General features: G+C 39.9%; 1 protein-coding gene across 4 annotated transcripts in view; it reads right to left on the bottom strand.

The window, feature by feature from the left end:
* Positions 1-1,462: 1,462 nt before the first annotated feature.
* Positions 1,463-13,912, bottom strand: part of LOC108602836 (protein roadkill) — a 35,875-nt gene continuing 23,425 nt past the window's right edge. For 2 of the 4 annotated variants that reach the window (XM_017991088.2, XM_017991087.2), the window contains 7 exons: positions 3,441-3,591; positions 2,988-3,109; positions 2,763-2,924; positions 2,401-2,696; positions 2,146-2,324; positions 1,932-2,074; positions 1,466-1,859 (listed from right to left, as the gene is read on the bottom strand). In XM_017991088.2, the coding sequence (XP_017846577.1) occupies positions 1,715-1,859; positions 1,932-2,074; positions 2,146-2,324; positions 2,401-2,696; positions 2,763-2,924; positions 2,988-3,109; positions 3,441-3,518 (1,125 nt within the window). In that variant the 5' untranslated portion in view covers positions 3,519-3,591 and the 3' untranslated portion in view covers positions 1,466-1,714. Of the gene's footprint in view, positions 1,860-1,931; positions 2,075-2,145; positions 2,325-2,400; positions 2,697-2,762; positions 2,925-2,987; positions 3,110-3,440; positions 3,592-3,666; positions 3,736-8,643; positions 10,047-13,912 lie in introns of those variants that run through there. The other 2 variants (XM_017991085.2, XM_017991086.2) reach the window with 2 other exon arrangements.

Genomic DNA, 13,912 nt, shown 5'->3' on the forward strand with positions numbered 1-13,912 from the left:
ATTTAGAACATATTAATTTATTATCTAATTTGTTAAATACAATTAAACTTTTTGCATTTTTTAAAAAGGTTGCTCGTGTACGCTTTCTTTCCCAGTTTATAAAGTTATGTTAAATTTATATTTAGTTGCTGCTTTGTCTGCACATTTTGTTTATTGTTTTCTACACATTTAGATTGGCATGCATAAAAATGTCTTAATAGTGTTTGATATTCGTCAACTATAATTAAGCATTTTCTCTCTATATCTGGACATAACAGCACAGCACTCTTTTGAATTGATTGCTTGCTTTTTGGTCAATTGAAACGAAACGCATTTGCTTTGAATTGTATTTGTTCTTTTTGTTTTTGTTTTTTTTTTTTTTTTGTAGATTAAGCATACTAATAATGGCTGACTAATAGCACTTCACGTTGTAATTGTTAGTTATATTTATTCTTTTTTTTTGTGCACTTCAATTAGTTATCAACGGAATGGCAGACAATTTAAACTCTATTTACATTTAAGCTAAAGCAGGGCCCGAAAAATCTATAATCCTTGCCTAAGTAGCACATGCACTGTCCTGAATTCTTATGATTTGCTTTTTAGTTCTTATAAATATTTTATTGCAATATTTATAGTTGTTTTTTTATGATATCACGTGTCTCTCTGTTACTTATGTATGTGTTTCAAAAAAAGTGAGGGAGACTTTCAACTTCCACTTTGTCAGTTCCAGTTTAGAGCTCTGAATTGTTTTATATATGAAAGACTTGTTTGGTTTTCTTTATCTCTTGCTTACTATACACAAAGTGCTACAATTTGCGTTTTATTTAAACAATGCCTCGATTTTCATAAAAATGTAATAGTTGTTTGTACAAAAACAAATACTTAAGCACAAAGAAAACATGCGTGTTTTATTTTAAACAAAATTTGTTTTAACGAAATTTAATGTTTTTTGTAAATTACAACAGTTTAGATTGTTTAGCGGAATTATTGTGGTTAGTTCTGTAACTGTGTGTATAGAGGATAAAATTTTGTGTGGTGTAAAATACATAAAAAGAATTGCTCTATTGAATTCCAGCATTGTTAGAGTTTTAAATATACACACTATAGTACTATTTATATATATTTGTATTTATATATAAATCAACTTCATTATCATATCCGTATCATTATGCATTAGTCATACTCATCGAATATACATCACAATCAAAGTGTACGCTTTGTAATCATAATAATAATAATAATAATATAATTAATTATAGTATAATAATAATAATTACGCATTGTTTATTATTTATTTATTTTGTTGGTGTTTGTATTTGCCTTTGCTTTTTTGTTTCTTATGAATTTTACGCTTATTAATAATATATTTGTTTGTTGCTTTTGTTTGTTTTCTATTTTTTTTTTCGTTTGTTTACTTTTTTGCCTAAAATTATAAATTAAACGTAATCATAAATCAACAAAATAATATAATTACAATCAAGTTTTTAAAAATTAAATTACACGATTTCAAAACAATAAATGGTGATTTTGCATGGATGCTGTGGATTTTCTTGTTATCAATTGTTGTTAAATTTTGTAAAATATTGCTCGAGTGACGCCAAGTACAATTTGTTTGACAATAGTTAAAATAATAGTTATAGATTTTTATTGTTTTTGTTGCTGTTATTGAAACTGTTGTTGTTGCTGTTGTTGTTGTTATTATTGTTGTTGGTGCTGGTATTCTGAAATTGTGGTTTCAGCTCATTTTCACGCGTTTCCTTGGTGGTCCAATTGGTGGGATTTGTTGTGTTGCGAGGGCACGAAATGCCTCCGCTATCAAATGTGAATGCGTTGTGATCATATTTTGCCAGCCAGAGGTTTCCATTACATCGGTGGCATGACTGTAGAACGAAAAACAAATTATAGATTAGCAAAAGTTCAAACTTCATGTCTGATCATTTATTAGTACTTACGTATTAATAAAATCTATCGTTTGTGCTTTCAATTGATCCGCACTATGGAGATCAGCTAATATTAACGTTTCAGCTGCCGTTTCAACAGAGAGATTGACGCACAGCGCCTCTTCACACATTACTTTCAGCTTTTCGAGTGCATACTGTAGACAGAGAACAAATTTGAAATTAATTTACAATTCACTATAAACTGTTGGTAGCGAGTTTTGCTAACCTTATCAGCAGCCGCTAAGAGATCATCAGCCATTTTTTCCAAATTGGACGCCTTGCCCGTATATATGAATCGTAGCATTTCTTTGAGAACCTCATGATCCACATCGGTTATGGCGACACGATTCAGTTTACGCTCCTCCATTTCGTGCTCAAACATGGCCGCAAAAACATCACTGCGTGCTGTGTGCATAAATAAACAATTAGTCAGGCCAAAGACAGGGCAGGAGAGCATTCAAAATGCGGCTATTTTATTTACCTGCTAATATGGCCTTGTGCGCTTGAAATTCTCGGCCACCTACGGAGAGCGTTACATCGCTGAATTTCTCGTTGTCAAAGAGATTGCCGAGATCGTCAGACAGTTTGCACTCGGGCACTTTAAACTGCACAATATTGGATTGTCCGGAGATATTCACACTGTCCGCCACGACGCTAACCTCACAGAAGATGGTTAACTTATCCTCGGGCAGGAGGCCATTGGCCTCGTCCAATAGAAAATCACGGCGTATAAACTTCTTAAAGCCCCAATCTTTGCCTTGCACGAAACGATAAGCACTAAATAATAGTAAAATAATAAATACATATAGTAGCTATAAAGATAAAATTGATGTTACTATTTACCGCTGGGATTCCATGGCTTTGGTTTCCTCACGTTTTGCATTCAATATAGAAAATTTGAATTTGGCTCTAACTTCCGATTTATTACACGATACTAATAGTAAATATAATGATAAGTAATCCTTGCTTTCCTCGTCAAGGCCCTTGGGATTAACTCGCAAACACCTGGAAATAAACACATTAAATAAATAATTGATCGATTGTTTTATTTCACAAAGTTGCACCCACCATTTCAGTTTGTCGTTAGCACCAGCTGAGAATGTGGAAGACTTGAGTACTTCGCCCATTTCTTCCCGACAAAAACTAAAGTTATTTATGGTCCACATGTAACTAAATTTAACCACTTTGACCTGTGAGATAAAAGAGACGAAGAGAGAACAAGATATAAGATATATGAGATTGGTGTATAAAGTTACAAAGATCAAGATTCTTTAGCGCTTCAATTTGTTTGCACACCTGTCCCATCCCCCGGCTGGAGATGAGCCTATGCTAACGGAAATGCATTTTCCTGTCATCAAACATAACCACAAAAATGGTTTAAGGTTTACAATATTGTAATTTGAGTTGCACTCAGTTGTTGTCGGCAAATCCGTAGAAATGCCAAAGGTATACAATGTGTTTACTGCGTTGAAACTTAATCCGTTTAGGGATAGCATAGGGAGTTGGCAATTTGCATTTTACCTGCGTGTAACACCAGTTCTCAGCAACTGGTGTATTAACTTCCGGCAAAGGCGGCGAGGGTACACGACTGACCGCCATTGTGCTACTGGATGCGTGCAGGTTCGAGGAGACTCTAGCTGTTTGGATTGCCTGACATTCGTTTACCGGCAATCTGCAAGTGGAAAGAAAACAGAATATTAGTCATCATGTAGTTAGTTAAGTGAATATTGTAAGCGTTAGAATTAACCTTGGCTCCTGTAATAAATCCATAATATTGCGCTCAAACTCAACCTTGACTAAGTTACTGTCGGCAGTCGAATGTCTGGCAAAAAAATTGAGCAGTTTTAATAGCAGAGAGTTCTCCAGTTTGCCGCACAATTGAAAAGCACACACGGGGAAGGGAAATGGAATCAAGGAAGTAAGAAGCACACACGATAAGTTTTGCGCTTAAATTATATTTTAAGCAACGTTGATGTGACGACGAGACGCTGACAGAGACGGACACGGACACACGGAAAACACAAAACGAAATGCGCCAAAATGTGCAGCGAGCATTTTTGTCATATACGAGAGATGACACCTCAAAGGGCAAACGTCAATATGCACTGTTACTTGTAATTCGCTTTGAGTGAGAGTGAGCAGTTAATACGATCGATTGAGCGAAGAGTGCAAAGAGCATCAGAGAGCGCGCGTGTTGTGGGAGCTTTAAGCTTTTGCCATTCACTCTAATTTTAAAGATGAAGATGAAGATGAAGAAACAGCTGCAGCAGCTGAGTATGAGGAGCGAGATGTACACAACTGTCTTGCTGTAGCGGCAAATGAAAACTGAGCGCAGGATTTCGCTTGTGTGGGCATTGGGAAAAATCTGCGTCACAGGATGCACACACACACACACACACACACTCAAACAGCGAGCTCTAAGAGCCTGCAGATGACAGCAAACAAAACGCTTTAACTGTAGCTATATAAGAGTTGGAAAATTGACAAACAATGGACAAGACGGTTACAAAGCGCATAGGCAAAAATAGGAGCGAGCGAGCGCGCAAGAGATAGAGAGGGAGTGTAGCAGTCACAAGCAAACACACACACACGCACACATAAATATATACATATATAGAGGATCTGCTGCACAATGGCAGATGCTATAACTACACATATCTACAACAATAAAAGTAACAGTTGAAGCATAGAGGAAAAACATAGGAAAATTCTTTACAAGGCTATAACAAACGCGAAGCCAGCAACTGCAGCAACAACAATAACAATTACTATAATAGCAGCTGAGCAGTCGAGATTTTTTCAAGGTGTTGCAAGTTATAAACAATGTTGCCTCTTCTGCTTGGCTGGCCGTTGCTGCTGCTGCTGCTGCTGCTTCTGCTGGCCATCAAATGCTGTAAAAGGACCTTCAATGCGCAATGCTGTGTATGACAGCGCGTGCGTGTGTTAAACAAAAAAATTATATATATATTAACAACAACAACAAAAAGGTTGACTCGCAGTTTGTCAAGGTGAACAAACCGTAAAGCAGCAGCAGCAGTAACCAGCAGCAGCGGAAGCAGCGCCAGCAATAACAACAGCAACGAACACATAATAAAGTCGCTGCCAGCGTCGACGTCAATTATGCGCAGCTGTCGAAGGCAAACGTTGACTTCTCGCTGCTGCTGCTGCTGCGTTCAGGTTTAGTACCTTTCAAGTAGCTTTATTCAATTTTAGCAAGTGTGCTTTAATGTTAATGACATTGATTTGGCATTGAAAGAGAGCGAGCGAGTGAGCGAGCTACGCACACGCACACGCACACAAAATTGCCAAGTACGGCTGTCAAAACTCTCTTGCTCTCTGCTGTAACTTAACTAGAACTTGGAGCAAAGGGCCAAACGACATTGAATATGTTCAATGAAGGGCAGAGAGCTTGGTTACGCTTGCATTTGAATTTAATGCTTGCGCTCTTGATTAAGTAGCTAATGATTGATAATGATTAATTAAATAATGACCAAGCTGCTGAGGTCACTTGAGTAAGAATGTTCGCATGCGCACTGCTGTTTAAATACATATACACACATACATACATGTACAATATGCATACTTAAGCCTGTTACAGCTGCTCTATACATAAAAGAGCTCTTTAAATCTCTTTTGCTGCCCGCAGCTCTTAGGGACACCAAGCAAACCAAAGGGACACACAGTCACGCTTGATTCATGGTTATTAGATATTTGTATGAAAGAAAATGAAATAGAAAAGTGTGGGCAGTAGCACAGAGAGACAGGATAAAGGACAAATAAAAGCAACAGCACGCTTTAAGGTTAAATAAATCGGTTTAGCATTAGAGAAAGAAAGATAGATAGGGTGGTTATAAATAGTCAACAATAGCTCATGATCGCCGGCTGCCGAAATGAAAAGCGCAGCAATTGCTTAGGACAAAAACACAATTGAATTTTTCTTTTAGCTCAATTTTTCGCCAAATTGTTATATAACTGGAAAGGTGGATGTGCGATGGCGCTTTCCACACACACACACACACAGACAGACAAACACTTCCGGCAAGTTTTCATTAGCATTTAAAAGAAATTTGATAAAAGCGAATAGCAACAACAAAAAAGGCCAAAACAAACAAATGTCGACGAACAAAAGCCCAGGCTAATAAAAAAAAGTGGTGAAAATTTTCATTTTTTACAACAAATTATCGCATGAGTTTTCACTCGTCTTGTGGTTGTTGTTTTTGTTGTTGTCGCTGCTGCTGCTGCTGGCGTTTTCACCAACAACAGCAATAGCAAGAAATGCTCCTTTCACTCGCTTAACAGTAACAAAAGCAACAACAACAACAAATCGAGTGAAAAACGTATTTCAAGTAAAGGAAACACTTTTCATTTTATACATACACACACACATACATATACAAATGTTTGTAAGTATGCAAAGCTAAATTTAACAACTATGTAAAGAAGAAGCAGCAGCGGCAGCGGCAGCAGCCGCGATAGCAATGGCAGCGACCTGGCAATTTAATTTAAATAATGTGAACTTTCATGCCAATGAAAATGATTTCAAAAGAGAAACTTGCACTCGTCTCGTCTCGACTCAACTCATCTCTTTACTTCCGCTACAAAATGCACACACACACACACACACATAGAGCAGGCATAGCCACCCACTGTTCATGCAATTTCTCTTTGCCTTTTGCTGCTCTCTTTTACTTGTGTGCGCGCACAGTTGTCAACACTTGAACGCATATTAATTTTAAAAACTCCCACGCTCAAGTTTCTTTTCAGCATTTTACTTTTTTGTTGTTGTTGTTGTTTTATTTGACTGCTTTGTGCTTTTTAGTGGCGTCCACAACGTCAAATTCGTTACGTCGCGTCTGGCGTTGCGTACATTTGCCTTTTGTGCGGTTCGATCTCTCCCGCTCCCACTCTCCACGACTGCGACTGCGGCTGACGCTGCGGCCAAAGGAGAAAGCTTACTATCCCGCTCGCTCTCACACACACAGAGTTTTGCAGTTTTGCCTGCAGTTTGCTGTGAAAGTCTGACGCCTGCGTCATTGGTTTGTTTTTTAGGCGAACGATTAAATTGTTATATAAACAAATTTAAAGTTAAATAGAGTAAAATTGCATAAAAAGCTACAGAAATAGGGAAATGCTTATGCATAAGTGAATGCATTTAAAATACAGAGTGCTATAATAATTAATTAGATCAGTAACTTAATTACGTAAACATTGCCACAAAAGTTGACAGTAATCCAAATAGATATTTAATCCATATGAATGTTAATAAACTGAACATGTGTACCTATTTGTTTGGCCTGCATTGTAGCTGCGCGCAGGCGCGTGGGCGACTGCGACTACAACAACAATAAGCTTTACTACGAAACTACAACGAGCGCTGCTTTTATGTAATCGTAAGCTACAGCAACAACAACAAAAGCGCTGCGCAAACTTGTTTGATGACGTAGCCCCCAAGCGCTCTCTCGCTCTCGCTCTCCCTCTCACCATTGCTCTCTTTGCAAGTCAAGCACGTTAAGCGCGTGGCATTTGTTGTGGTGATTGTTGTTGTTGCTGTTAATGTTTGAAAATATCAAAAAGAGACACAAAACGCTTCGCTGCTCATTATTATTTTCCTCACCTACTTACATACACTCGTACTTATGTGTGCATGTGTGTATGTAAATATCATTATCAATAAATTTGTGCCCAATTTAACACACAATGCAACATGTTTTGGGCCAAATTTTGATCGCCATAAAAAGTGGCTGCTGTTATTGATTGTTGTTGTTGTTGTTGGCTTGTTTGCATTTTGCCGCTTTTACCATTTCTCTGCACTTTCTAAACAAATTGTACAGCAGTAAACGAAGGAAACGACAGACCGAGGGACCAAGCCGAACGACACACATACACACACACACTTATACATATAGAAGAAATTGGCTTTCATGCGTTTTCACATTTTGTTTTTGTCGTGCTTTCTTTTTTGTTGTTGCTGCTGCTGCTTTGGCTCTTGCCGGATTTCTAAGACTTTTTCTTAAAGGCCTGCGTTCGCCACTTGGCTTAAAGATCGCTTTTTTCTCTCGTGGCTTAGAAATTTGTGTTTCTACAGATTTGTTCTACATACTTGCTTAAGTATGTGTGTGCGTGTGTGTGTTAACGAGGTGTTGGCTACTCTCTGTGTTTATTGTTTAATGTTTATTGGGTGAAATGCGTTTGAACAAAGTGAAAACTTGAGTAGGAGAGAAAAAATTAATATCAAAACTGTATCAGCAATAATTTCAATTGGATCAGAGTGCTCGAGTTCAATCAACTCTCCCCAGCAAACTTGCAACATGTTGCCTATTAATTAATTAAATGGCGCCACACAAACAGTTTTGAGCTGGTAAACTTATTGCTTGGCTTTCATTACGGGGCAACAAATAAATATTGCTGCAACATGTTTTATGTTGAGCTTCAACTCTCTCAGACCCTTCTTAACTTTATTGGGCACTCAACCAGACTTCCCGTTCCGTTTGCGCAGAGGGGCGTGCAAAAAAAAAAAAATAAAAGCATACAAAATCCACACAACTTGTTTAAATAATAATGACTTCCATTCATTCACTCAATTGTTATAAAAGAAATATAAGCATGGAGCATTTGTTATATAAAGCGGCTGTGGACACTTTTGAGCGCGCGTACTCAATTTTAGTCTTAACACTTTTATTTATATTTAATGCACTTGTGTGTTTCAAATTGCGCGTTTAATTACCTTTTATCACAGAAATTTACGGCTGCGTTACAAAACTCCTTAGAATTGGGGCATTTAACTAATAATACTAGGCACAGTGGAGATTGTTGTGGTTGTTGTTGTTGCTGATGATGATTGTTGCTGCTGTGATGATGGCTGCTGCTGCTGCTATTGTGCTGATGTTGCTGCTGTGCAGGATAAGCGCAATTAACATTTTGCTGCTGGAGTTGCTGCTGATAGTGTGAAGAGGTCGCAGTGGAAGAGGCGCTCGAACTGGAACTTGTTGAAGCAATTGAGGATGTTGAGGCGCTGTGGCTATTGTGATGTTGCTGCTGCTGCTGCTGCTGTTGTTGTTGGTGATGGTGATGTTGCTGCTGATTGAGATGCCGCCGTATCGATTGATTAATGCGATTTGTTATGGAATTGGTTAGAGCGGAATGTTGGCTATGCAGATGATGATGGTGGGGCTGGTGGGGCGAAGAGGAGCTGGCTGCTGCTGCCGAACTGGAACTGGAGCTGGATGGAGTTGAGAGCCGACTGGCAATGATACTGTTGCTGTTGTTGCTGCTGCTGTTGCCGCCGTTGTAGTGTCTGTTGCCAGCACAGGCGCTGCTGCAGTTGTTCGAGTTATTGTGGCTGGAGGCAGCCGAGGAGGTGGTTGTGGTGGCGGTGGAGGAACTTTGTGCGCGCGTTAAAAGATTTTGCAAGTTGCTTTGGTGCTGGTGGTGGTGGTGGTGGTTGTTGGTGTTGCTGCTGTTGTTGTTGTTGTTGAAAGCCGCCTGCAATATGCTGCTGGGTGTTGCCAAATGTTGCGCCAGTGTTGCTGTGCTACTTCTAGCTGCAGCAGCAGCTGCTCCACTTTCGTAATTCAGGTGACCCAAATGCTGTTGCAAAACTGAAGGCGCTGCCGCTGATTGTTGCTGCTGCTGCTGCTGCTGTGGTGGCGTTGGCGGTGGCGTACTCACGGCAACAGCGTGTGGGTGTTGCGACAACGTGGACGTAGTCGCCGACGCTGGCGTCAACGCTGACGCCGCTGCCGACAGCGACGATCTGCGCAATAATACTGGAGGCGTTGATATCAATTGCTGCAGGCGACTGCAATTGTTGCTGCTGCTGCTGCTAGCTGTTGCTTGTGGCGTTGCTGGCGGCGTTTCAACCAATACGCTCAATGCATTCGCATTCGCATTCCCATTCGCATTGCCAACATCTTGCGAGCCACTTTGACAGCAACAATTAGCAGCCTCTTGTTGTTGTTGTTGTTGCTGTTGCTGCGACGTCGACTGCTGCTCCAAATTCACGCCGACAATGTCCACGGCGACAGCAGCAGCAACATCGACAGCAGCGCTCTCTTTTTGATAAATTTCATGCACATTACGCTTTTTCTTGATTTTCACATAAGGCTCAAACATTTTAAAACGAAATTTGAATTGATTGCGGTTTTGTTATTGTTGTAACTGTTCTTCAATATACAAATTTACTGCGTATCTATGTATGTAGTATATTTATAGATACATTTTTGTATTAACACGCACACAAGCACAAGTTGGGCACAAAATACACACGAATTTCAATATTTATTTAGCACTTTGTTTAATTGTTGTATTTGTATTTGTATTTGTATTTTTGTTGTGGTTAACGTTCAACGCTTTCGCAATTAAATTCGATCAAAATTTTATTATATAGTTATATAGTTGTAGTAGTCAGCACAACCGTTTTGCTTCAAAGTCTATGTACAAACTAAAATTGTAACCCGCTTTTGACACTATTTAAAACAAAAAGGTCTTTTTTGCTTATTGTTGTTGTCGTTGCTTGCCTGGTTTTAATTTAAATAAAAAACCTCGATACTTCAGACGGTAAAATTGCAAATGTTTCGGGCCAACCACAATTCATCCGCCACGACAACCGTCTCGTTTCACGACTCGCAACACTTTGAAATCCAAAAGCAAATCTCTCTCTCGCTGTTAACGTTGACGCTGCGCGCACGCAAGCAGCGCGTCGCTGCTGCTGCTGCCTCGGCTGACAAAGCGTTTCAGTTTTCGTTTCGTTTCACCATGTGACGAAGGCAACGGCTCCAATGCTGTGTGGCGAAACACACACACACATAGAGACAAGCACATTCATACAGCTACACCTACACTCTTTGGTAGTCGTCAGGTGAGAGGCGTCGCGTCGGCAGGGCGCTCTTTGTGTGAGGTCGTCGTTTCATAGCGTGTAAATGGGAAAGGAAGCTAAATAGCGCAGATGCGGTGAGAGTGCGAGAGCTAGAGAGCGAGAGAGTGAGGGAGAGAGAGAGCGCGCGCGCACACGCTAGCGCTGAGGGCCAGTGATAAACGTATGTGTGCAATTATATACACACACATAACCAACTATGCGTGTGTGTTTGAGTGCTTATGTATGCTTTGGCCACAGAAGGGCAGAAGTTTGACGAGGGCAAACTATGAACGAGGCCACTGACGCTCATTGCTGGACGTATTGTGTTCACAAGGGTCCGGTCCGGTCCTGCCTGCAGATAAGCCGTAATCATTTAGTCACAGTCGCCACTCTTTAATTGATACGCTATTTTTGCGGCCTTGCTGCCGCTGCTGAGGCGGCATTCGCAGCGGCGCTTCCTACTTTACATCAAAGTGGCTGCGGCTGCGGCTGCTGTTGCAATCTATCGGGACTACTGTTTGGGGGTGTATGTGTGTATGTAGATACATACATCCATATCCATTGAGTGTAGTATTTAGCCCTGGGGCGTTGTCGGCAACGCATGTCACGTCGCTTGCAGTCGCTGGTTGTCAATGTATAGGGCCACCCAACTAGCAGCGGCAGAGGCAGAGGCAGCGGCAGCGACAGCAGCTGCCGGCTCTTTGCTTCACTTACTATGCATAATCATGTTCTCTCTGTCGCACATTGGGCCACCGCTCACTCAGCACATTCGTTTCATTTATGGCGTGCAAATTAGCATCGACCGCCGTCGTCGTCGTCGTCGTCGGGCTTCGTGTGTGGCATGACTTTCTGCGCCGTGTCCTTTTGGACCGCCCAGGCTAGGCCACACATTAGCCAGCGAGCTACTGTGTACACACACACACACACACACATGCATATGTGTGCACACATACTTATCTCACCTAGACAGTCAATCTGTTGCTCATTAGCTGGCAGCAGAGTTAGTTTGTGTGGAAATGTGTGAAAATTGTTAACAGTAATGCCTCGTTGGCTTTGAAGTTGCGACAGCCAACAAATACTCAAGGTGTTAAAACTTAAGAGCGAGACAGTTGCTTGGGTTAAAACCAAAGAATTAAACTTCACATTGCCAATTGAATGAAGTTCATACAAAAGTTAATATGTGTATTTAACTATGTTTGCTATTTCTCTATGCTCATAACAAGTCTAAATGGCCGAAACAAGTTTAGAATCATGCGAGGCTATAGTGCAGACCCTCAAAAAATTCAATTCAAAAAGTCATTGAACGCGGCTGGCTGGCTGGCTATGTAAAAAATCATTGATTACTTCCTGCATCAGTTTTATTTTCAACTTTCACAAGCATTGACTGTTAACCCGATTTTTAATCAGTTTCTTATAGAAATGCCCAATGAATTTCATTGTACATGAGTATATAAGTATGTGTGTACATTTGTATATATTGCACACACAAGATTTACTTGACACTAATTTCCATAAATAAAACAACAACACAAAAATTCAATAAATACCGCCTCCCACCCTCCCCTCTCACCCAGCAACTTGGCAATGCACAGAGCACTCTGACAATAACCTAATTTTCATCAGCAACAAAGCTAAATATGTTTGTTTGTATGTGTGTGTGTGTGTGTGGACAGCGCGTTTTAAAGCGTCGACTACCCAAGGCAGGCAGCGACGCAAGCGCTGACGCTGACGCTGACGTTGACGAACGTTCGACGGCGACGTCATCATGAAACTTGTTCTCGTTCTCAACGCTCTGTCACCTTAAAGATTTCAAAACAAAATTCAAAACTGAAGCGAAGAAAACTTGAAAAGTTTAAGCGAGACGAAAGTGTTAATTGATTTTATTAGCAATCGATTTGCCACTGATCAAAGCTAAGCTACAAATCTATGAAAAGTTGCAATAAGCGAAACGAGTTAAACAGCCCGAAAATAAATAGAGAGAGGCAGAGCGGAGAGAGTGATGTGTGTTACGAAAGCTGTCGGCGCATCCATTAGATACATATGTATGTATGAAATGGAGTTGTAAAAGATATATATGTATATGTATATATATGTATTCACACCAGCGCATTGAGAGCGAGTGAAGCTTAAATGCCGTGGGATAACTTCCGCACTCGTGCCGAGTGAAACTTTTCGAGTCTCTTTGGTTGCCATTTTTGGCTTTGATTTAGCATTAGCCTTAACAATTTAATGCTTATATTTATTAAATATATAATATAGTGAACATTCTGTCTCAATAGCTTACATTTCAATCTTTCGTTTTGCACTCCTTCTCATTCGCTCTCGTTTTCTTTTTGACTTGTAAGCTTTGGCCGAAAACGAGAAATCTACATTTCAAATTTACACAATCAGTTTTTTGTGGCCTGGGCCTTTTAGCCATGTAACAATGTAACAACAAATGAGCGATTGGTGGCTGCTGCTTTCCGCATTTCTCTCTAACTCTCTATCGCTCACTCTTTCTCTAAGTGTAAATTACTCATGCGTATTTACAAGATATGCATATGAACCAATTTCGTATAGTGAAACTTTGGTAGTAGTTCAATTTTCTTGCTGTTTTGTAATCGTTGGCAATAGTTTATGCGCCTTTTGTTGTTGTTATTGTTAGTTTGTCTGTCTGTCACGCGCCTTTAGAAAAAATAAATCATATTATGATTTATAATTTGGGTTTGCGTTTGATTTGTGCCAGTATTACGATATTTATTGCTCATTTCGTCATAAAGAGAGCGAGGGAAAAGTGTTAAAAATAAAGCGAGTTTCACTTGCCCTTGGCTGTGTTTTTAGTTTGGGCTTATACAATGGCAACAAGAGCGGCTATAAAATTTAAACAGTTTCCTGTCTATTGAGTTTGGCTTAAAGCAAAACAATTTGTACGTTCAGCTTCATTAATAAAAACAAAAAAGGGCAAAGATACAATCAGTCAAAAGAACACCCAAGTTACACACACACACACACACACACATGTGATCTTATCGTAGAACAAAAACCAAATATGTCAAAACAAAATTTGAAATTAAAATTGCAATTGCATCCTGCCTCAAAGGGACTTCCCACGGCGTTTGTTTACGCTTATTAAAGAAAGGCCAAGACCAAGAGCAGCTGC

This window comes from Drosophila busckii, chromosome 3R (genome assembly GCF_011750605.1).
Source record: "Drosophila busckii strain San Diego stock center, stock number 13000-0081.31 chromosome 3R, ASM1175060v1, whole genome shotgun sequence".
Classification (NCBI taxonomy): domain Eukaryota; kingdom Metazoa; phylum Arthropoda; class Insecta; order Diptera; family Drosophilidae; genus Drosophila; species Drosophila busckii.